The sequence below is a fragment of the Pygoscelis adeliae genome, unplaced genomic scaffold (assembly GCF_000699105.1).
Source record: "Pygoscelis adeliae isolate BGI_AS28 unplaced genomic scaffold, ASM69910v1 Scaffold213, whole genome shotgun sequence".
In the NCBI taxonomy this organism is placed as follows: Eukaryota; Metazoa; Chordata; class Aves; order Sphenisciformes; family Spheniscidae; genus Pygoscelis; species Pygoscelis adeliae.
Window position 1 is genome coordinate 616,622 of NW_008824410.1, and position 24,983 is coordinate 641,604.

The window sequence follows — 24,983 nt, forward strand, 5'->3', positions numbered from 1 at the left end:
GAGCACTGACCCCCCCCGCCCCCCCCCCCCCCCCAACCCAGTAATTAGCTGGTTGGAATGTATGCATCTGGAGTGAGAAGCATTCAGATCCACTGCTAACCCCAGGCAAGCAGGCAGCACATCAGGGAGTAACACACCAGCCCCGGGTCCTGACCTAAGATTCAGGCCCTGCCAGCACGACATGGGGCAGCCCAGCTCAGAGGCTCTCGGCATACGTCACGGCAGAACCAGCCCAGAGGAATTCGGCACCAGGGGTGGTACAGTGCTATATCCTCGTCTGTCCCCCGTTCTGGCGGTCATAAGGTTTGCTGTCATCTGTGCACAGAGGCAGTGCGTGTTCTTTCAGCGTGCCAGTTAATGTGGTTGTATAAAATCTCCAGAGATAAAAGCTCCAGCTTAATGTTTGATAACCCTTGGTGTATCCTGCCTGGGGAGGAACTCGGGCAGCCTTTTCTGTACAAAGAGGAGTTTTCACATGGATTTTCACTTGACTTTCAGGTCTGGAAAAAACACGATTCTTGAGTCAAACTGAAGTTTGAGGCTCCTGCAAAAATGCATCCTTGAATTTTGTGAATAAAAACTCCATTGGTCGTACACAGCTCTAGGAGGACTCAGCTTAGTGACCCAGTGGGATTTACGTTCTGCTAAGAGGTCTTGAGCTGGAATGGTTTGATGTGGTTTAAGCAACGCAGACATTGTGGGGTGGATAATTTGGGAACCTCTTTAGCAATAGGACTGTGCATTCTACTTCTGCTGCTCATAATTAAAAAGTACATGAGATAATGATAAAGACTTTCAAAGACTGAATTTTAAAAACTTGACTGGTATAATCCATTAGAAAAAATGCAACAAGTTTTACAGATTTTTTGGCTTTAAAATAGAAGGGGAAGGTGGTAGAAAATAGCCTGAGTATGAGGCAGGCTTGAAGTACAAATCTAGAAACTTGTTAACTTTGTGCATATCTGAATTTAAAAAATATCTATATAGTGTTACGAGTGTTGAGGAAAATATGGTTTGCAGAGTACAGTGTTACTTGGGATGGCAAATATAGTATGAAGCAATTTTTCACTGTTTTTGCAGAGCTCTGCTGTTTATTTTGCCGTATAAAATTGGTGAGCTTCACTGGATTTTTTTTTGGCCAGGGATGGAAAATCCAACTTATATTGTGGCGTTAAAATGTGTGCCTCTGTGCCTCTGAAAATAGAGCTCTGCTTTTGACACCCACCTCACGGCTCAGTCCTCTGTCCTGCATTGATTCACTGATTCCCTTTTATTCTGTACAGTCTGTTGACACTGTCCCTTTCCTTGCTCTGCCCTCCCTCCTCTCCTCCATGCCTGGGGTATGTTTGTCTGGCTCATGTTAGGAAATATAAATTGTTATCGATTAATATTAATATTTAGCATGTTTGTGAAAATGTCTTTTCCTGCTGCTATTAATCTGCTATGTTAATAATGCCAGGACTCCTGTTCTGGACCCTGGGGAACCCACAGTGAGTTGAATGACAATGAGACGGTGACAACAGCCGAAAAGCTTTCACTTGGCAAAGATGTGAATTCCAATTGCAAGGTCTCCTTTTGGAGACTTACAAATGCTTTATTCTTGTTCTATGGTTTGACATCCAGGACTGAGAGAAATATCCAGCATTATTTGTTAGTTTTTGGAGAGCTAGTCCAACTGCATTTATTTATTTATTCTAAATAGGTAACATTTCTCTTCGCGGAGAATTTATCTTGTAATCATTTTTCAAGTTCCACTTTACTGCATTTCCAGCAAAGAAATTTCCGTAGAATTAGAGCCTTTCTATAGTTTTATAGATTTTTAAAGGGGAGGTATTTTGTAGCAAAAATAAGCAAACCACTGAAAAGCAATTATGATTTTTCTTTACGAAGTGGAGCATTTTCTTTAGGCTTTCATCTCTTCCTTTGCAGATTTTCTTTCTGTTGTATTATTTCCATAGATTCTTCACAAATGTTTGTTATGACTGTACATGTAATACACTGTACGTTTCTCGTGACGCTTCATTGGAGCTATTATGTTGTAAATAGTTTAGAGACAGAAATCCCAAAGGCTAATATTTTCTCCAGTGGCTTTAATAATAAGATAGTAGAGCTTTTTTTCCTTAAAAGAACCTACTTTGTCTACTGCATCCAAATATGCATCGAATTAATTTTTTAACCTAGCACAATTTGTAGAAATGTCATCTTGAATTCAAATATAAAACAAAATGGTGAACACAGAGAGATCAGGTGAAGTGTAGCTGTGGACAACAACATTCTCTGAAGAGCTTGATTCTAAAAGGATCTTATGTGGAAGTACTTTTGATGCCTGGTTGAACTAGACTTTTACTGGAAATATAGTAGTGGCATTTATTGGAGAGTAATTTGGACACTTTCCCTGCTGCTTTTACTGGAGGAAAATGCGTATTAAGGAACACATTGAAATACTGTTTCAGGCTTTATTCTTCGTTTCTGCCAGCAGAAATCCCTAATAAAAGAAAAAACTTAATTTTTTACTTAAAACCAAAGGCACTGTAAATCCTTAATACCTGTCTTCTTACAGCCAAGTTCTGAAGCAACTATTTTTTAGAACGTTTGTTGAAAGATACATCCGATTAACTCTTCTGCTCTGTCCTCAGTCATCATCTGTTCTTACAGCTCACTTCTGATGTAAGGTGTTTGCTGTTTCTTTTTAATAAAAAGGCTTGAATCTGCTTTGAGAGGTATAATTGCAATCAAGACAAAACAGACCATAGACATGGAACCTGAAAAATGAATATACAAATTAAACATGGAAAAGGTGTTATGCTTGCAAATGTTTAGTTTTTATCATAGTCCTTTTCCTTTTAGTTCTCCCGTCTCCTTCCCCTGCCTCATCCCTCACTGTCTCCGTCTCTGAATAACTCTGCAGTTCTTAGTATTCTCCAGGACTAAATTGGTTTTTAATGTGTTCTGCAGCAGTTCTGCATTAGACAGGGGTTCAGGGGAGTTTCATGTATTCTGTCCTTAAACACCAATTGCAAAGATGGAGTAATTTGAGTGGTAGACTAGGACATTCGAATGCCACAGTAACTGTGAAAGTTTCCTGTTGTGAGAGAAGTGCACATAGCTTGCTCTCTTCTGAAATTTTACACGGGAGATGTGTTAAAACTTGCATCTCCTTTGGACTTTATTTCGGTGGCATGTATAAATCAAAATTTCCATGAGTAGTCCTGCAAATGCAAGTGTTTTGGGATGGCGTAATTTGCATGGGTTTGTCAGAACAGGTGTTAGTTGCCACAAAGGGATGTTACTGAGTTGCAGTGAGCTTGGCAATCAGATTTTTGAACAGCTGGGTCTGTCAGGACTGTATTACCTGACCACTGATTTCCAGGATCCTTTCTACAAAATCAGCATCTTCCTGCTTCTTGAGTGTGTCTGAAATACTGTGCTTCGTAGTGTGTAAGTAAAATGTACTTACAGTGTTTTAAGGGAAAATACAGACCAACAAGCTAAGAGAGCTGGAGTTTAGATGTCCGCTAGAGCTGGGTAGGAAGGGTTTATTATGGTATCAGCTCAGAGCTGACTGTGTACTCAAAGGATTTGAGGTTAGTAGAATCTGAATGTGAATTTTATATGCACACCTATTCAGTGGAATTTAGCTGGTTGGTTTGTCAGTTGGAACAAAGCCAGTAACTTGTGACTTAGCCTATCGCAACTGTGCGACCGTTGCATCTTGAGCAGGGAATATGAAATACTAGATCTCCACCTAGAACCATTCTGGTTGTCCCTAGTTCCTTTCAATTGTAGCATTTTGGGTGCTTTCAGATAATAAAGCCAGGGAGCCTGTGAAGACCTATGGATATGTTCTAAAGAAGAAACACGCTTACTTCACTGAGAAATATATCTAATGTGCTCTATGTATTAGTGTCACCTGTTCTTCAAGGCCCAGGATTTGGGGGGGGGAATCAGAGATAGCCGAAGGGAAAAAAGATATTATTTCAAGCTGGATATTTCTAGATATGTTCAGCATCTGTGGAGGAAAAAAAATAGGCAAAATCACAGCAAGTTATAGCAGAAGTGCCCATTAAACAAAAAAATTAAATAGAGGATTGTATTAGTGGTATAATTTCTCAAAGGTAGAAATGGATCGTGTGGCACTCCTTCGGCACAGTGGCATGTTGGCAAAACCACTTCCCTCCCTGTACATTTATTTCCCAAATCTATTTTTCAGCTGTAAAACTTGTGAAGATGAAGGGTTTTCATGAATGAATGAAAGAGAAAAAAAGACATTTCTAAATGCTCATTTGAAGCAGAATTTACGTTCCTCCTGCGGCAGTTAGAGTTGTGTGTAAAACCTTTCAGAGCATCTCTCCATAGTCTGAGGACCGTGCAGACCACTGGCCTCCACGTGTGTACAGGAGGTTGCTCTTTGGCAGTTTCTGTTTTGGTTGCTGAATGTGTTGCTTTCTGACCAGCGTCCACTAGCAAATGCTGTAGCTGCTTACCAGCACAGCTTAGATGGAGGAGAAAGGTTCTTGCAATGAATGGAAGGAAGAACTTGTGTGACAGGCTCAAGAATCTTAGGTAATTTATTCTTTATTGTCCTTTCCTTACAGCCATTAAAATTAAATGAATGTTGTCTGTGGATGGAGGAAAAGCCATTTTGGTATGGCCGTGAAGCATTTAATGCTTCAGTCCCATCCTTGATGAAAGAGGAATAATTCTTGTCACCACAGTTTTGGCGCTAATTTGCAACCTTTCTGGCAGAAGGAAACCCAAATATTTTAGACTAGCTACCAGAGATGGTCTTGCACTGGATTTTAGGTCTTTGGCTTACGTATGCAATCTCTTTGAAGTGTTACTAATACCAGCCGTTCTTTTCTTTAGTCTGAAGACTCCCTGTGTGTTGAGGGAAACGTGCTGTTGTAGGTGAACTGTCTTGCCAACAATTGGGAATTGGTTACCTTCACCAGTAGGGTGACTGGGAAACCGTTCCTAGGTGAACTGAATAATGGAGTCTTACTGAGGATTGTGCTGGACACCTTGACTTTTTTATTTTGATGCTGCTGTTTGCAAAGCATGCTGCGGAAGACCTGCATCCTAAAGAACGTGAGCCCGTGTGAGACGGGATGCCAGTTCCTGGTGCTGCGAAGTGCTTGAAATTTGTGGAAATCAGGCTTTGTAACTGAGGGCAGACAGATTCAGTCCAAGTAGGGACTTTCTAATTTTCTATTGTATTTCAGCTGTGGCCATCAGGTGGCAATCTGATCACTAAGATCATTCACTGTTCCGAAGTCACTGTTTGGGTGGGTGCTGTTTGGTGCTTTCGAGTGTCCTTTGTGATTTATAGATGTGTCTTCTAAGTTCTGGTCTGCGCCTGGCTGTCAGCTTTCTGCCCTGTTCAGGACGAAGTGAGAGCGGGGAGCGAGGTTCATGCAGAATTCCGAATGGAGTAAGGCAGGGTATAGGATAGGTACTTGTTATAATTTACCTGAAGTAAATTATAGATGGGCGGCACAATATTCAGAGGCAATGAACCCTGTCAGTCGTTGGCAGTAGTTAAGCACATACTTGCTTAATGTAAGTATTTGCACTCTTGGCTGAATTAGGCTGTAATGTTGGTGATTTGTTCCAGCTCTGCTGGTCTACAAATCGGTCATAAAAATGACTATTTTTGCTGATGAAACATACTGAGTGTACAGCAAATAGAGACGGAATCCTGTCACTCCAGAGTTAAAAATGTAGGCAGTCTCATTTTCTGGAGGTGTGAAATACTCCATGCCTTCTTTCTAACATAGCTCTATATCTGGAATTTTTTTGTTTGATTGTTTTGTTTTCTTCCCCGGGGAATGTTTCTAAAGGAAAATCCATGTGGTGCAGGAACCTCGATCCGTTCCGTGGACTTGTAAGGGGGGTGGCAACGTCCCTCTTTGGGTTGGAAAAGGTGTTTGAGGTCACCCACTGCTTTTCCTCTAGAGTCAGAAAAATGGAAATGAATCCCAGGGAAGTCCTGTCCTAGCGGGTATTTTTCTGATGATACCTTTTATATTATAATAGCCCAATAACAAACAGTTCTAGACAATACTACCGTTTTAATACCTGCATGTGTTTCTAAACTTACAGCTAGGAATGAGTTGCAAAGTTAGAGTTATTGCGTAAAAAAACCCTTTCAACAACCAATTAATCCCTAAGGAAAGAGAGTCTGTCAGTTTACCACTGTGTTGTTTCAGTCTTAGGTACGAAGTTACAATTCTGCTTGCATATTTGTATTTTCTACTCTTTTGATCAAATTCTTGGGCCTGAGAATTCCAGGTTAGCTTCTGAGGCAAAGTATGAGTTCAGTGGGTGCCTGTAATTCTTCTCCTTGTTGTTTAGAAAGTGAAAATACCTGGTTTTTTATACATATGTTGTATGAATACAGACCAATTGGACAAGAGCGTCTCTGACCTGGCAGCATTGTGGACTTCAGCCTGTTGTTATTGTATGCACAAGTAAAAATGAGCTGCTTTCTGTGAACGTCCCATTCGGAGCTGTCTGCCAAATTTGAGCTTGGAAAGTCACCCCGGTGTCAGCCAACAGCACAATGCTGTGGAGTATGACAAAAGTGTTATGGGCTCAGTCCTGTGTTCTCTTTGCTCTTGATATTCCCATTGCTCTCGATGGGAGTTCTGAGTGCAGAAGGAACGTAGGATCGGGCCCAGTTTTGTATTTATTTCAAGGTCAGTGAAATTCAAGGCAGATTGTGCTTACTGATCAGACATTGGTTGCCCGATACTAATTCATTCTTGGTGTGTTCTGTAAGTGTCCCTAGCGAAGGAGTTGGAGATGTTCTTTGCAATGTCTGTGAATGTAGAAGATGCTTAGTTGTTTCAGATAAGTACATATTTCCTTAGCAGAATTTTATATTACATAATAATAATATTAATAAATGTATTAAAAAACAAATACAAAACCTACAAAACCCCCCCACCCGAAATCTAACTCATTGTTTCTTCTACCACCATTTCCTTTAACGTCAGACTTTTTTTTTTCTTTCATTACGGCTGCTGAATAGGTTATTCATGAGGTCTCTCACCAATACTAAAGCATCACTCTCATTGTTGCAAGAACCTCATTGGTGTCACACAGATTTTAAGCCTATGCCCATATCTGATTATCTGTGGAAACAACCTTTCAATGGGTCTTTTTATTGAGTAATTTTGGTAGTGAGCTTTGAAGGACTAATTTTAGTTTCATGACAATAACAATAAGGTCAAGTTGTATTTCTGTACTGCTTTTCACATAACCAGACATCCCAGAGCATTGAAATACTTGCCATTAGAAGAGGGGCAGATGTATGACAGCATGGTTGTCATCAGTGAATGGCCACATCCCACATACAGCTCTCGAAGAGCAGCCAGCTAATTTGTGATGAAACTCAGTAGAACTGAAGATTGTTCCAAAACAACAAGATGTTATCTGCTTTTTTTCTTTTTTAACCAGTTGTGTTACATCTAGAGTAATGCTGAGAGGAGCACTGAGGTTGACAAATGTTATGATATGCAGTGAGGGCAATCTAAAAGATTCTGCAAAGTGATGGTTATAGGCCTATCAGCAATGCAATAACCAGAAATTAAGGAGGCTTAATCAATACTGAAGAAGTAGTGCAAGTAGATGGACTTGTCGCAGATGCTTCAGCTCTAATCAAAACTAAACCCCAGCTGCTGAATTTGCCTAAAATCCCTGGAATAAACATGACCTGTGGAGATCTGCTAGCACATCTGTATGTTTTAGTGAAATCTACCTAATATCTCTGGAAGCTCTTCCACAGCAGGGCTCATCACTTTAGAGCTAGACTCAGAAGGCATGCTGCCTGGAGTTTTGCCCAGATGATGTTCTGGACAAGGCAGGTACAGCCGATAGGAAGGGTGGACAATGGAGCTGTGCTGTGCAGTTGCCCGCTGCCTCCTGCAGATCCTGGGCAGATACGGGCCGGGCACCCATTCTGTCCGAACGGCTCTGCTTGGCAGTGCACAACAGGAGCGATAGGAACAGGAACGGCTCTGATTTTCTCTGATAGCCCTGGCTGTTAATAAATACTATGTAAAAGCTATTGATCTAAATATTTAATTGTGGTGACAAACCCAACGTGCATATGTATACCTATCTGGTGATTCTGCTCACACAGCTGCCATGTGGTATCTCTTGTATCGGAACTATCGTGACCTGAAAATGTGCTGTTTCATTGTCGTTTCGTGCCTGTTGCCAGTCCCTGATAACTTATTTTAGCAACTGAAAAGGCAGATGGAAAAGGTTACCTGTGTTTTACGATTTCTCTTGAAATCTGAGGTCCGTCAGATGTGGGTTCAACTTCAGAGTAAATTAAAATTTAACCAGAACTGGCCTGATTGTCCCATAGAAGAAATTAAATGAGCAGTGTTCAGTAGCGAGGTGTCTTTATACTTTACTTGTATCATTTGAAAATTTTCACAGGTCGTGCTCCAATAAACCTAGTTTTGCTTTTCAACTCAGTTGGAATTCCTGTTTCTTAAGTGCAAAAGAGGCTAATCATAGAGTAGAAAATAATTTGACTTGCTAATACTAGGAGAGAAAACATTTACAGCAACCACAAGTATTTTCAGGATTATGGAGTATATCATACTTATGAAAGCTTGTTTCTGGCGACATGTTTGAGTAAGGAGGGTTGCACTTTTTAGCAGAGGAAACATTTGTAAGCTGTAGCAGGCAGTTCTCTGTATTTCTCAAAAGCTGGAGCAAAAAAATGTTGGCAAAGGAATCAAAATCCTCTTCTTTAGTAAAGTCTGCCACCAGGTTTCTTAGGCATGAACTCAGGAAAATCTTTATTAGGCATCAAAAAAAAAAATAGAGGAGGAGACGTGTCTTTCAGACAGAAGGTGTATTCTGAGGATACAGAAGAGATGTAGTATGTATACCTTAAGTCGAGCCTTGCTTTTTCAGCTATTCTTCCCCGATGGTTTCTATTTGGCAGGAAGAACTGTCTTCCATGCTGCAGTGAAAACTGTAATTTTTGTTGGGTGCTGTTTCCCCCCCCGATTACATCAGAGGTCAGTCATTAATATGCACTGTGGGAGTCCCTCTCATTTCTGCATGGTCCACAATGAGGCAGTTGTTGGACTTGTTATCATAGTGGAAACTACTGTGCAATGAAAGCACAGTCATGCTGCCTCATGTTTAATTGAGAGATGGCAAATCTGTTCCCAAAATACTTCAAGTACTTGTATTGTATGACAAATGTGTTTTTCTTTTCCCCTTCATCTGTTTCCCTCCCCCCCTTTTTTCCTTTTTGGATGAAAAAAAGCTCCATTTTCGTTACATATGGATATTGTAGCTTAGCAATTGACCCCTCTTGGACAAATCCCCAAACATTATTACCCTCTGAGTCTACGGTTTTCACTCTTAAGCTTCCTATCTCTTATGTATTTCAGGCTCCCTGGGACTTGCCCCCCCCAGCGTGTTCAGAACTGCTTGCGTAGCTTGCTTCTCAAGCTTATTTCATGTTCATACTGATGTTTGGCATCATCATAGGTGTGTTCTTTTAGAACCTGGTCAGCAGGGATGCCTTTACGCCTCTAGAGGGTGAGACAGGCCACATCCAGAGAATTGCCCTTGAATACTATATACTTCTGTATATAACTGTATTCTGTATATATATAAGGCGTGGTTCTCAGCTTATTTACCCTGAATTTTTCTTTACCTACCATAGCTCTGTTGACTCTTCATAGTAAGAGTACACGTTACGAAATGCTGGGGCCTACTGAAAGATGCTTCTAGATCATCACCACTTGTCTGATGGGAGTGGTTGAAAATTACTTTGGGTATTGCTCATTTTCTTCATCAGGAGCAGTTGTTCAGTTGATGAGTAATTTTCTGATTGGTGAAAATTGTTTAACATTAAATTAATAAATTAGACCATCTTTATAACAGTTTTATTCCTGTCAGGTAGAATTTCCAGAATCAGAACTGGAACGCTCAGCTGATTTTTTGGTCAGTGTTGGTCACCTGCTCAAAGCTTGCCTTTATCCAAGCCAGTTTATTCATCCATCTCTGTTGCTTGCCACTTCTTTTGCATCGTTCCCTCTATTAAATCTGATTCTGCATTTCAGTGTGCCTCTTTTAGAGGTTCTGCTCTGAGACTTCCGTGTTAGAATAATATTCTGGTGCATAAGTAAGCACTGTTTGCAGTTCCTTGAGATGCTTTCCCTTTCAACAGATAGGGTATCTTTTGTTAGTACCCAACTTTTTCAACACTAAACAAACATCCCTTTTTGCTCTGTGAACTACAGCATTGGAAGGAAATAATAATCCATGCTGAGTTTCAATTAATAGCTGATGCAGTAGCTAATGGGAATACTTGTATTTTTGCTAATTCAGATTAATTTGGGACTAATAACTATGGCTTTATTATGGTGTAGCTGCAACTAACTTTCAGTAAATGCAATTTCATGCGAACTGTTTTTGCTTTACACAATGAATCTTAATTTTCTTACTGACTGGTATTTTGGAGTATTACTTTAACGTTTTACCCAGCTTTCTGTGAGTACTACAGTTTTCTTGCCAGCTAAACCTCCTGTACTTGGAAGTAACATCAATTCTGCTTCAGTTTGATATGAGGCATATGAATATCAGTTCATCACATTTAATTCAAATACAGTATTCTAATATGCTAACGAGCACTCCAATTAATGTGGCAAAAACTTTGAAGATACATAGTAATTACTTTTCTATTTCCTAGTAGCTTTCAGAGAAGATTTCTGAAACTTACTTTCTTCTTAATCTCAAACCATTAGAGTGAAAATGCTCTTTTTTAGTTAGAGGGAAATTTCATTAATGGCTTTTGTGCACTGGGAAGTTGGAACTAAATATATGTATATATATAAAATTTTTCAGATATAGGAAATGTGAGATGTAAGAGCACAGTTCTGATAACTCTATGTTTAAATGGTTTATGATGCCTGAGTAACTGTTCAGTTAAGTACAGTGTATGATATTAAAGTATTATACTTTGTATGATAAAGATCGTAAAATCTGTAAAAGGCCCTGTTTAGCACTAGCAATCTGAAGAGGTAAATGCTTCCCAGAGATTAAGTCTGTTGTCTTCAGTGGAGTTCCTTTGGAAAACTTCTCTCTGGATTTAGCACTGGATGATCCTGGAATCCTCTAGCCAGTTCTAATATAGATAGTTCAAAAAAGTTGTTGAAAAACCACAGATGGTTCAGTCAGGAGTCTTGAAAGGGTTGAAAACACGCATTTCAGTGAAAGATACTCTATCCTATGTAGCTCATTCAAGAGGTTAAGAGGTGACATCCTCAAAAATTGAAAAGGGAGGGGTGTTGAATGCAGAAGGTAAAAAGGAGGCAGACGGCTTGCCAGGGAGAGAGGAGACAAAGGGGCTTATAATTCCCCCATTAGCACTTGCTGTCGAACTGTGTGCTTTCTGTGTGTGCGTGTGTGGGGAGAGTGCTGTACAAGCCCTTCTCCCTTCACAGTAATCACTACTGGGCAGAGGTGTAGTAGTGCAGTATAAATGTGGAGCAGTGTACCAAGGCTTGTTGGCCATTGCTGGAAAATCTTCAAGTAGGGGGTTTTCAGCCTAAAAGGTAAGCTTGGTACCACCTTCTGATCTTGAAGATGGAAATAATTCAGAGGAGTCCTGTGGTCTAAGTAATGCAGGAGGTCATAGGGAATTAGCACAAATCCTCTTTTCTGTCCTTAAAATTTATCAATGACGTATCTGTTTGCAAATCTGTTGGTTTGTTTACGATACATCTCTGCATCGCTGTGTAGGAGCTCTCCAGCACTCCTGGCTTGGCTCAGGAAATCACAATCGTCAAGGTTTTATAGTCAGAATGCAGATGCTGCAGTGGGTAAGAGAAACTAGTGACGTGGGTTTTGTTTTTGTTTAAGACAGCAGCTTGCATATTTTTTTCTGTTCACCTCTGAATTGCTTCTTTTGGCTGCCCAAAGAATGTTTCAGAATGATCGCTACAATTATAAACCTATAACGTCAAACCTTAAAAAACCCCAAATAATTTCAAGATTTCATAAATGTAAATGATGTGCTATTGTGTAGCATATTTTTTGAGTCTTAAAAAGAACTCGAGTTTTTGACTTTCCGGCAAACTAGGAGTGATTGGAAACACTTCTGTCATAACTGAAGCCTGGTTAGCAGTGACTGTAGGCCTGTGTTTGGATTGCAAACTATGGCAATGCTTCTACAAATTACCCTGCTCTGGGTTTGTCCGCTTACCGAACAAAAAAATCGTCTCCATTCATGGTTAATATAGGTGTTTGTGAGGTTAGAAGTTCTGGTGAAGGTACTTTCTTCAGGCAGGAACTGTAATGGCGATCTTGCAGACTGAAGTCTCTTTCCTTTCTGTTCTACCTTTGGAGTGAGGAGGAGGATGCTTTCCTCACGAAGGTGATCGGCTAAGACCCGGGGTTCATTTCGCAGCTCTGTTAGCAACCTGTGCCTTCTCTCTGTGGCTATGTGTCTCGTCTGTAAGACTCTATAAGCCATTTCCCCTTCCTTCTCTTCATAAATTCTTTTAAGAAGGAGCTTTCTTCTAAGCAGGGATGGTTAATCAGACTGAATAGGAGCTTTCAGCACTAGTATCACAACAACAACAACAACTGCATTTCATAAGAATAAACGTATTCCAAACACAAGTTCATCAGAATGAGGTTTGCTTGTGGGAATTTCACTGCATACAAGTCCAAGGGAAAGTTGGTCAAAAACTAGAGTTTTCTGTCTTTGAGAAATTTTGTAAAAAATAGTAATAAGTTTTTAAAAATCATTAATTTTGTAATCAAAAGACTTAAATTTCAAAATTTTGTATGGTCAGGAAAGCGAAGGAGGAAAGGGACAGTTAATTTTGAAATGATTGGAGTGTTTGGTTCTAAAAATAGAAAAATGGAATGTATTCTTGGGTTCTGAGATCTGACATCCACTCAGCTATGATCCTCCACATTTACTGGCCCTGTGGCAGAGAGGGAAGAGTCAAAATGGAGCTCCAGCTGTGTTGTCCGGGCTCCCGATCTGGAAATGTGGCCGAGTCGCTGTTAGAACTACAGGTGCGGGGGACTTGCAGAATCCCATCTGTAGAGCAGGGAATAGCTGGAGGAAGCCCTAAGAGCTCTTGCGGCAAGGCTACCTTGGAAGATTGTCCTCTTTGGTCGATCCATAAATGAAATTGGAGGAAATGTGGCAGTTTCTTAGCAGAACTGCACACAGCAAGCAGAATTCTGCCGTGAAATCACTGAAATGCGTGTCTGAATGAAGCATTTTGGATTCAGTAGACTATCGTTTTCCAGTTAAAAGTATTTTTCTGAAAACTTCTTAGTCAACTCCTGTGCTCACAGACTTTTTTCTTATTTAGTTTTCTTTCAGTGCATTCAGGTAAACACGTCTCAGATTATTTGGTTTTGGCAAGTGATGGAAGAGGAAGGGACGTTTGAAGAATATTTTTAGCTTGTACAAGCCAATATCAAACCAGAAAATGGATGCATGTTGTTACAGCTTTAATAATGGAATTGACTTGTAATTCTCTGAAGTGTAATAATTTGTTGCTGGAAAATGAAGCTTAAAAATCCTTGCAGGATTAAGGGTATTTACTTTGGGGGGGAGTGTGTGGGATGTGTTTGTTTTCCCCAAACACACACACGCACATGCTCCCTTCCTATCCTCTGGACTAATTTGATTCCCAGTCTTTTGTAGGCACTGAGCTGAACAGTGCTGTAATTATACTGAAGACGCTAAGCATGAAAGATTTGACATGGTATTTCTAACTGGATGCAGTTATCAATTCTGGCTAGTAATGTTAACTCCTCCTACTTAAAATTTTGCCTTTATTCTATATACATTCCATTCAAATCTTCTTACGTTGGTTTTTTCCCCTCCCTTACTACCTTGTACAACTGAAGAAGTGGAGGCATAGGAAAAACAGCTGCAGTTCTGCTGATGTTTTTGCGGAAAGACCACACAAATCATTATTTTAAAAAAGGGAAAAAGAAATAGTGATTTGCCTCTGAAATTCTTACAGCCTGAATAGTGTGAAATTAAATAAGCATTTTAGGCCTGTGTTTTTAAGTGCTTGGGTTAATCTGTTTCTGTCTAGTTTATGAGATGTTGTGTGGAACAGACAAAAGTGTACAGCTTTTCCCTAGCTTTCTCTTTGACTGTTGTAGCACTATTGCAAACCAGATCCCCGTCCTGTGGAGTTCAGCGAAACAGTATCTGTGCTGTGGTTGAGAGTGTAGCTTAAAATGCTGACTGTTTAAGCATGTAGGACACATTAGTCTTAAAGTGGCGTTACAAACTAGTGATGCTTTTGTTACACCTGAAAAGGTACGTTGCTGAGATGTAGCTGGAAGGTCACATGAGCCATGGCTTGTTGTGTGATGCATTGAACCCAAGAAACCCAAATACTAGGCAAACAGTTCTTGCCAAACTTAAGTCAGATTTTACCTTAATTTCTCTTTTATTTCCTCTGCAAAATATACGGAGCCAGTTAGAACAATAAATGGTTACAGGGATCCATGAACACCTCTTCTGTGTTTTCTTCCCTCTTTCCGTTATTGAAAGACAGCTGCTACAGTAACCCTGATCCAGTATAACATGACAGGCCTGCAATTAGCTTCCATCTCATCCTTCAATAGCACTGAATATTGTGCAACCAGTATGAATATTCTTACCTCAGTTCTACCTGAGTTCTGTAGGTGAGGATTATCTCTTTTTCTGCCACTACTTCTGTCCTTAAAGCATGCAAACTAGGCTTTGTGAAACTTTGTCCAAAGAAGAGATTAACTAATGTTCACGTGAGTATTTCAGTGTGTTTTGTTCTGCTGTTTCCCCTTTTAGGTGACAGCGAGATTGTAAATAATATGTACGAGACCGACCCTGATCTCCTTGCTGGCGAAAGTGCAGAGGAGGAAACAGAGGACAGTATTATGTCCCCCATTCCTGTCGGACCTCCATCACCCTTTCCCACCAGTGAGGACTTCACTCCCAAGGAGGGCTCACCTTATGAAGCTCCCGTCTACATTCCTGATGACATTCCAATCCCACCAGATTTTGAACTCAGAGAATCTTCGATTCCAGGGGCAGGGCTAGGGGTTTGGGCCAAAAAGAAGATTGAAGTTGGGGAAAGATTTGGACCCTATATGGCAGTACAAAGGAGCACATTAAAGGAAACAAACTTTGGATGGGAGGTAAGCGTGTTGAATGTGATAATCACATTCATTTGTCTTCTGTGCAAACTGTTCATAAAGCTAGACTGAGTCCTGTCTGGCCTGGGGACAGAAGTAGTGACTTTGCTAATGCCGTATGTCCCTGCGTTATTTTGCATCCCCGATTACATGCAGTATTGAAAAAGCAGCAGAAATCCTTTTTAAGATAGCTTCTTGGGCTACAAATGCTGCTCTAGCACCATTTTAGAAGGTTGGTTTTAAATGATGTTGGGTCACTTCTTAAAGTGCTTGCCATTTTCAAATTGTGTTCAGAACTTGTCACAATGGAAGAAATATGATTAGTCGCATCATGTTTTGTAGTTGGGTGTGTTACCTTTGACTTCCAGTCCATGTTAACTGTGCAGGCATTATTAACTGGTCATAGAAAAATAGCATGTACCCATTAACACCCTAGATGTTCTTGAGTTCTTGTTCTGCAGCAAAGATAAAGATATGTGAAAGTCATTTTTCCCCTAAGAGCTAAAAAAAAAAAAAAATCTTCAATAGGAAAAACACCGCTATCCCAGAACTCTTATCTTTCTCCCTGCTTTTCTGGGATTGTCCCAGAAGCCATCTTAGTCTCATCTGCTCCTATATTCTTGATTTGAAAATACCCGTACCCCTAATAATTACCATGAATTATAGTAGATTCTGTGAACAGTGAAATGTAGCCTAGGATTTATGTTCTGTGTCCACAGTCCTAGCCCAGTGCATCCAGTGTCCATTATATAATATATAGTGGCTTCTCTGTTGTAGCCCTGATGTCCACCCCTACACTACAGTACCCCTGCTGCGCATCGGATCTGCTGTCTTTTGTCTAGAGGAAGAGGCTGCATCTGGGGCAGCTGGTTCAGAAAGGTTTGGCTGGCTAGGACTCGCATGCTGTTTGATAGGCTAGCCCTGTCCCTCAAAATACGTGGAAGCTGAATTTTACCTCCCTTTTCCCCTGCGTGAAGCAGTAGCTTGGCCTGTTTTCTCCATCGGCCACTAACTGACACGAAGCTGTGGTTTAAAAACTATTGGGAGTGCGGAGGTGGGAAGCAACTAAGGGATAAAACAGTAAGACTTACCACGTGGGCAAGCCAACGGTGCAGTCACAGAAGCCCTGTTTTCTTAGAAAACGAGGTCAAAAAGGCCAAACTTGAGCATTAATATTTTAAATTGTGTCTGATTATATTTACACTCTTGATTGTGAAGTCTGAAAAATCAGCGAACAGTTATATTCTGTATATCCAGATGTTTTTGTTTACTTTTTTAATGTGTTGAAAGTGCAGGAAAAAGTAAAAAACACAACTCAGTCATGTTTTGTCATTCTGCAGTAGGAAATGTCTGAAGAGCTAAAATCAGAGTTTGGTTGAACAAGTTGAGAGTTTCCTTTTCTCTCTCTCCTAATGCAGGGAATGAAGGGAAATTCAGCTGAGACTTTTAATTCCCTCTCCCCCCCGCCGATGGCATTCCTCAGAAGTTCATCTTTGTGTTAGCTGCTTTTCTTGTGAATATCATTACAGAATATTTGATTTGTAGTACTGTATTAGCTTCAAAACATGTTTTTTTTGGAAAAAAAAATCCCAGTTAATATACTGGAAATACTTGTCTGTTTCAGGGAGGCTACAGGTATGAGGCAGCTTGCAATTACCTAATGTACCCGTCACATTAAGGTCTCTCTGAAACAAAGCACAATTTTCCTCTAGGAATATGCAATATTGATTATTTGCAGGCTGCAGTGTGGAAGTGGCTCCTACAGAAAGGTGAATTATCTTTTTCTGAACCTAGTATTTATAGGTGGCATTTGTTTTTTGGTTGGTTTTTTTTTTTTAAGACTGATTTTTTGGAACAAAGTGCTATCTCCTCCTTGGCTGCTAGAAGTCAGACCAAATTTGAGTAATGCAAATCTTTTTTTCTATGACCTTGGCAAAACTTTGTCCTTGTGTTTTGTATTTCTGATAAAAGTTTGTATTTACATTCACATTTTTAAGAAATGTTCCCTATATCCATTCTGCACTGAATGCCAGGCCTGATATAAGCCGTATCTATTAACTTCAGTCTACGTTGACTTTGCGATACTATTTATTTTTGTAGTGTAATTGAACAAACTTTCTTTCTCTGTGGTGCTTCTCACATTTCAGCGGCATTCTTTTGTTCTCTGATTTGGCAGGTACGTTTCATACCTGAAGGGAAGGACTATTTGTCCTCCATCAGATGTCCTCAAACACTGTCTTAGACCCACCCTGACACTATCTCTTTTGACCTTGCTTGTACTTGCAGATACCTCTTGAAGTTTTCCATTTCCCAGTATGTTTAAAGAAAGTTCAGAAATCTGGTTTTAGTCACTCAGTACCTTCATAATTTCACTTGGGAACAAGATACACAAATACCTTCACGTGTTAAACAGGAATTCATGTAATAAATACTATCTCTGCCTGCATGTTGGTTTCTGAGCTGTTTCCTTTGAGTGTAAGGTTGGAAAAGCCTTAAAGAGATTTTCTAGGCTGCTTTACGTGATGTCACTTGTGCTAGAAAATTGTAACTTGGGATATATTTCCACCCTCTGTTAGTAACATTGAGTAGGCAGACAATTGGCAGCAAGAGAAAACAAGAAAAGGGGAGGAGTTTTTTGTCACCCTATAACTTGTTGACTAGTCTTTTGCCACTGTATGTTGTTTCTTACAGTAGTGATGGAACTAACAAATCTAGTTTTTGTAGTGCACCATGAGAAGTGTTCCTTATGCAGTTTGACATTATTTTTTGACAATACTTCTCTGTAAGTTGTAGTTTTGACTTGCAGTGACTTGAAAGTTGAATGCTGTTGTAAGACTTCTTACACATAACTCCTTATTGCTGGCTAATTGACATATTGCTGTTATACTTGAATTGTTAGTTATATTAGTGTTTTTACTTCAGGAAAGATGTCTGTTCTTCACACCCAGCCTTCTTCTGTATTCATATTTCTCAGTTCATTTCCTATAGTTTATACTCTGGATAATGCCACTTCTGTGGACATCCCCCTCCCCCCCAAATCCTGAAAACCTGGTCTTTTTTTGTTTTTAGTAGTCATCAGTTCCTTAATTTTAATAGCGTTTCTGCCTTTTGCACAAAAAGTTCTTGCCCTTCATGACAGGAAATTTGTTGTCAGACTTTGACTAAACTAAGAGTGCTTCTGGAAGCGGTAATATCTCAGAATGCTTTACATCACATTTTGAAGTGGGCATTCACTAGCAACATCTCAGTTTTGCTGGAAACTGTTGTTTATGTCGTTGTATAGAACACATCTTTGTGCATGAAAACGCGTGTCTGGCTTCTGAACATGGTCAGTATGCAAGTTTCTTAATATGTTTGGACTTGTGCCCATCTGTAATGGGCCCCAATCTGCTGTAGATAGCATAAAGGATGAAACGGTGCTGGAGGATGTTGAAGTAGACTCTTAATGTGTAGGTGTGTAGGAAGGCATGTTTTTATTGCAGTTCTGTGGATTTTTTTAGTTAAAGCTTAAGTGTGCCTATTCAGCATATTAAAATACAATACAAATTTAAAAATGCTTCAGTTTGTACTTCACAATTAAGATCTGTTTCTTCTGATTTCAGTAATTAAAAAAATCTATTTTGGGGGGCTGGAAAATGTGCTATCAAGGGCTTTGATTTGAAAATGGATCTCTCTCTTCCATCCAAGGCATTAACACTGCAGAAATAGCTTTTTCTTTTCAAACTTCAATAAGACCAGATTTTGAAAATTAAAATGACACAAAACAGTTAACTGTATTTCTTCGAAGCCCTCAAGAAACACGGCCTCCTGTTTGGAGGTAGGGGCCAGCTCTTTTTTCATCTAAACTGTTTGATCCAGACCTGGCTCTGATGTAAAACATCTAGCTCCAGGTGGTAAAAGAAGAATGCTATTTGCTGAAACTTTCAGCTTTGCTCATTATTTCCCCTAATAGCCTAAAACATCATAGGGAATACAGAATGCCGTGTCTCAGTTGCCATATCTTTAAAAAAAAGATATGTAATTTTTTTTATTATAGATGTTTTTCCTTTTAGCCAGACAGGAGGGACTGGGTTAAGACTGGGTGAATACATGTCCTACTTTATCTGCAGCGAGTCTTTCCTATCTTGTTTCTTTATAAGTTTTTCCTCCAACATTTGCTTTGTGGAATACGTTTTTTAAAATAATCTTTAAATTAAACCACACCTATTATTCAAGGGCTTTTTTAACATGGGATGGCAGTGAGTGATTCATGCTCGTTTCATAAAAATAAATGAGATGTGTCGGTCTTCCGGCCCCCGTCCCCTCATAGAGGTGATTCAGTAAGTGCTTGTGTAGGATGGTGTGCCGTGTGTTTTCCCTCTGTGCCTCATTCCCTGACACTACTGTGCTGATCATGTTTATCTACCTTTTTTTCCCTAAAAGACACCACCCAAACTAAAAGCCTTGTGATTATTTAGTGTGACGTGATTGCATTTCTGCTCTGCTCTCCTGATCCTATTACTTCCTTGCCTGCTGACACAGAACGTACCATTCAGAGTACCCCAAATAAATCACAGCGTGTTTTCACTTTATTGCCTCTGGGACCTGGGGGAAAAAAAAAATCGCGTAATGATTTTGATCACTTTGTTGAGTAAATAATGATATTTATCATAGCACTGTTTATTTTGCTAATTGAGAGAAGAATGGGAATCACATCCTGGAGGGAAATTTAGCAACTGAATTCTAGGGAATTTGGAAGCAGTCAGATATGCTTTTAGCTCTGTTTGCTTCACAGGGTAAATACCATTAACCAAATATATTTATTAGTTCCTTTGTTTTAATTTATATTTTAAGAGACATCATTTGCTGAAACACAAGAGCCTTCTCTTACGCATAAGTGTAAGAGGCAGGCTTCTTCTTCACATATGAAAAATAGGTGCTTTCATTTAATACTTTAGGGTGAAGATAGAAGCTGTCCCATGAAAGACAAATAACTGTGGAAAAAATAAGAGCCGGCAGCTAAGGATGCAGCAGGCATTCTTGGCTTCACATCTGTGCCAGTGGAAAACTCTGCTGTTTTTAAACATGCTTTATAGTGTCAGTGATTCATAGCAGTTCAACCTCCCTGTTCCCACAAAATAGAATATTTAAATTTTGGTGTGGGGGTCGTCTTTGTTTATTTTGTTTGTTTTTTAGAAATACTTAGAAGTGCCAAGGAAAATTTACTTCACACAACTGGCCTTGATTGCTGAGAGGAGAATTATACTGTATTTCCTTGAGTCTTAAAAATATTAAAATAGGAAGGAGACTCTAAGCATTCTTTTAACTGTGACGGTTTTGTCACGCTTCCCAGTTAAAAGAACATAATGCCCAAATTCCCTCATTTCACTTTAAAAGCTGATACAGTTTATTAAAGAAGCATGTTCTTGTCTGTCCTGTTTCTTAGCAAAAGGCACTAAAAGAAGTATGAGTCCTTTAAATGGGCGAAGAAATCCCCAAACCTGTTTGCACTCATCTCTTCCTAACGTTCTTTCAGCTTTTAGGCTGAGAGGATGTGATGACATTTCCTTGTAGTTTTTCTTCATGTGTCTTCTGATTCATTCATTTTCTCTGGCCTCTGCCTTTCCCTTTGGCTTGAGAATAATGTTACTGTAACAGCTTCTATCGCTCAGGGAAAAAGAGCTTATGAATTGCTGTTTTCAAAACCACATCGAATGCTCTTGCAGGGAATGAGCAGTCTCAGAAATTGCTGAAGAGTGGTGTGCATGGCCATTCCCTAGATGGAGCGTGTTACCTACACAGAGAACATTTCCCATGCAAGGTTACTTCACAATTTCTCAAAGTTTTGTTTGGCTGGAATAATTCTGAAAAAGAAAGAATCTATGGGTTCGTAAGGTAAACAGAACGTAAGAGCACTCTGGGACTTCCCAGATATGCCCTTAGCCACTAGTAGTTGCTAACAGGCATCTGTAGTTAGAATGTATAGATATATGCATTATAAAACTGCAGATAAACCTTTGCTTTAGACTGAAACCTGGCACTTAAGTGAAAAAAAATTAATCTCAAGGAGGAAAAAGAACTTGCTGAACTCTAAATATTCTAAATACTGTGCGATTTTTGGCCAGTAAAATTGCTCAACTTTGTACGTGCTAGGTACTGTCCCCTTTACAGAGAACAACCGTGGTGAGAACATCAACACTTCAGTTTTCTCCACAGTATATGGCCTTTGTTCTGGTGTTAGGAGACCATCATGAGGACGGGGAAGAGTCAGCTTCTAGGTCCTGTCAATTCTTAGACTGTTTCCTGTGTCTGGTTATGAAAAACATGCCAGTAGGCACATGCGATTGGCTTTTGATTCAGAAGAAGAAGCAACAGAGAAAAAGCGGGGAGGGGTGCGGGGGAACTGCTTATTGTATCAAAGGTGAAATCCCATTCTCTACAACTAAATCTGTTGGGGGGGGTTAATTTATTAATTTCAACCCTGGATAAAAATGAAAAAATGCACCTTATGGCATTAAATGACTGAGATTTATACCATTTTTTGATATTTCACCAAATGCTTCAATGTCAGGGTTAAAAGAGTAAGTCTTTTTTAGGCCCAAGAATGCCAAGATATCTTGCTCTATCTTAGGCACTTCTCTAAAACATGGGTATATAAGGAATTAAGAAAAAAAAGAAGAGACAGGGGAAGGGAATGACTAAGAATACCTCCTGATATTTCTCCTTTATTTCCATAAGGGGTAATAACTCATGAGCAATCCGGCAGAGGGCACTTTCTTTAAATAGAACGTTCTGATTCACAAGCAGAAAAAGGAAATAAATATTTTCTTTTCGTCTTCGAGAGACATCCATGAATACCAGCTTCTGAAATAGTATTTTATCATCCACACTTAAAAAAAAAAAAAAAAGAAAAAGAAAAAAAAGGAGGAAACGAAAATCCCATGAAAAGCTCGGCAGTGACCACAGGGTTTGAAAAATAGCTCTTTTTGTTGTCAAAAGCCTTGCAGAATACAGGGCACTACTTCTCTGGAATGTTAGCCTACATAGAATTCCAACCTTTATTTTGTCCATTCCCAGAAAAGCCTGGCTGATGGAGCATTGGAACACAGTAGGCTTTCGTAAAGGAAATGATCAATAAGTTAGAGTTAAATCATAAATATACATGTGACTTTAAAGGAGGCATCACTCTGTGGACTCTTTCAGTTGCAATTTCAGAAGGTGGAAGCAATGCAAAATATCTTGCTTTGCAGTTCTTAGGCTACTTCTACATGGTAATCAGGGATGTGTTTTCTGTTTGAGAAAAGAGTCCTTGTGCTACTTACTAGTAGGTAACGTACATGTGATAGTATGGCATCGAGGACTCCAACATAAGCTAGCAATCCAGGAACGTACCCAGGTTCTCTAGTGAACTTGGGAACTGTCTGCCGAGGTCTGAGCTGCTGCACCTTTCCTACTTGCAGGTAGGGTACCCGCACCTCACTTGTACCGTCCCTTGCTGCGTGAGGGACCCTGACTGGTTGAATGTTTTAGGTGTTCACCCAGTTATTTTCCAGGGTCTTTTATCTGTGTAGCTTATCCCTAACCCCTGAGTTCCAATAACCTTGTGCTAAGACATTAGGGAAAGTCATTACTCAACTTTGAGTCAAGGCTTAAATACTTAGAACTGTGTTTAGACTCCAAAGGTTTGTGACATTAGCAAACCTTTCAGTGAACCTCATTTGAGTTCCTCGTTAGTCATGAAGTCTGAAGGCTTTAAATTAAATTTCTTTACCTCAATCTGTACGATACAAGAAGTAACAACAGTGAATTTTCCAGAGTAAAATGTTATGTTAATTACTTTTAGAGAAAGGGGAAATCACATTCTCGGCATAATTTGGCACCATCCTCCTCTTCCCATAGCGAATATGGAGCAGCACCGCAGATTTGGAGAACTGCTAAATGTAGCAACTCTTACTTTGTGGGATTTAGCACTTCACACATTTTGGCACTTCGGTTGCTTCTTATTTGGCTCTGGAAATGCAAGGGAGTTATGTTGTTGTACCTAGAGGTGAAAATGAAAAGTTGGGTCTATCGCTCTTTCTGAAGTAGTGAGACGTAGGTGGGTCTTTGCTCTTCATTTGTTAACATATCATTTAGTTATTCATCCTTTCCTCTTTTTGTGTATTTCATCACAGCAAAGTACTGGGACCTGTACAAAATGAGACAGTCCTTGTACTGGAAGTTTACAACTTTGAAAAACATGGGTTGTTTATCCAAGGAAGGTGTGAAGCTAAGTTTGAGTCACATTTAGAAACACTGATGGAAGAAGCACGTCTTCAGGAGGAGGTCTGGTGGTCAGGCAAGGTGGTGAATTGGCCAGTTGGAGTGGGAGGAACATTTCCGTTCATAGGGGTGTCTTTGGAAATTTTATTACTAATCATGTGCTTTGTTTCTCAAGTTGTGACTAAGGCCAGCTGCTTTGTGAAGTATCCGTGTAAAATATCCACCTTGACTCATTTGTGCATCTCTTCATTTCCCGGTTCTCTCTGTCCTCTCCAAAAGCAAACAGGTAACAAGATGATCTGAGACACAGGCCTAAGTGGAAGGTGGTTAGCGTAATCGGGTTCCAGACTGGTAACAGTATGCTGTGACCATTTAATGTGTTTGCATTGATCAGAGACATGCACATTCAAGTGGGATGTGTAAATAAAGGAGGGGCATCTCTCCCACAAGGAAAGTCAATCTGTGTACACATCTGGAAGCACAGGCTAGAGAGCAGTTCGTCAGAACTTGCCATCAGTTACTCTCTGCCCCAGAAATGCACAAAACATGCTTAAAAAAATTAAAGTGCTTTTCACTGAAGAGTATTCTCACCCAGATGTCTTGCTCGTGCATGCTCTTCAGTGGGGCTTATCGAGGCTGCTCTTGGCACCACGTTGGTAGTGAAGTAAATCTCCAGTGTGTCCTGGAAGCAATGTAATGTATAATAAACAATGCAGTAGTTCAGAAGCCCTGATCTTTAAGAATCACCTTTGTGTTTAATGTATTTCAAAACCTTTCTGGTGTAGAAACTGCAGCGTTCAGCCCACTCGTGCCTGCATTTGTACTGAGGCAGTCTGTTCAGCACACAGAAGTGGGTATTTTCTTCCTTTTGATCTGATTAGCGAGCAGTATGTTTCTTCACTTTCAGATAATGCCTGGGCAAGTCATTGCTTTAATTGTACATCTTATTGTGTCATCCCTGTTCAATCATGTTCAAAAATACCTACATTTCACCCTTGTCCCCCACCTCCCTTTTCCCATTTAGATCTCACTGAAGTCCATTCTACCTTATCAGCACAGTAATTTCATGAGCAGAGCTAGGATTTCTGCCGTTTAGGCCCCGGCCATTGTCTGTCGCAGCTGCAGTCAAGATAAACCCTCACCCAGAACAAAGTTGGAATGACCTTTTACAAGCAGAATCTGCCTTGTTTCCCTCCAGACTAATTTATCAGCCTTCATTTCAGCCTAGTCTCTCAGCAGAGGCCTGAAAGAACATTACAGAGAGCATGAATGAACAGGGGGATTAAGATGCTTGGCTAGTCCCTCTTTTTCATCAGACACCTTCTGGATTTACTGAGATGTAAGCTGTAAATGACCGTAAGTGGTGAACTGCCTTAAACTTGGAGTAAGGGAAAGGGAAGGGGCGGGGGGGAAATCACCAAAGCCAAATGTTTGGAAAAGAAGAGTGGTGTGGGGAACTGGATAAACCTCCTGTCTTGAAGTCAGAAAGTGGTAGGTCTGAGCAGTAACCGAGTTCCCCCTGGCTCTGCTGGCCCTTA

General features: G+C 40.0%; 1 protein-coding gene across 1 annotated transcript in view; it reads left to right on the forward strand.

Moving 5' to 3' along the window:
- The window catches only part of PRDM16 (PR domain containing 16), a 350,772-nt gene that overhangs the window by 113,533 nt on the left and 212,256 nt on the right, over window positions 1–24,983 (forward strand). The window contains exon 2 of the mRNA XM_009320544.1: window positions 14,858–15,207. Coding sequence (XP_009318819.1) covers window positions 14,881–15,207 — 327 coding nt within the window. The 5' untranslated portion in view covers window positions 14,858–14,880. The remainder of the gene's footprint in view (window positions 1–14,857; window positions 15,208–24,983) is intronic.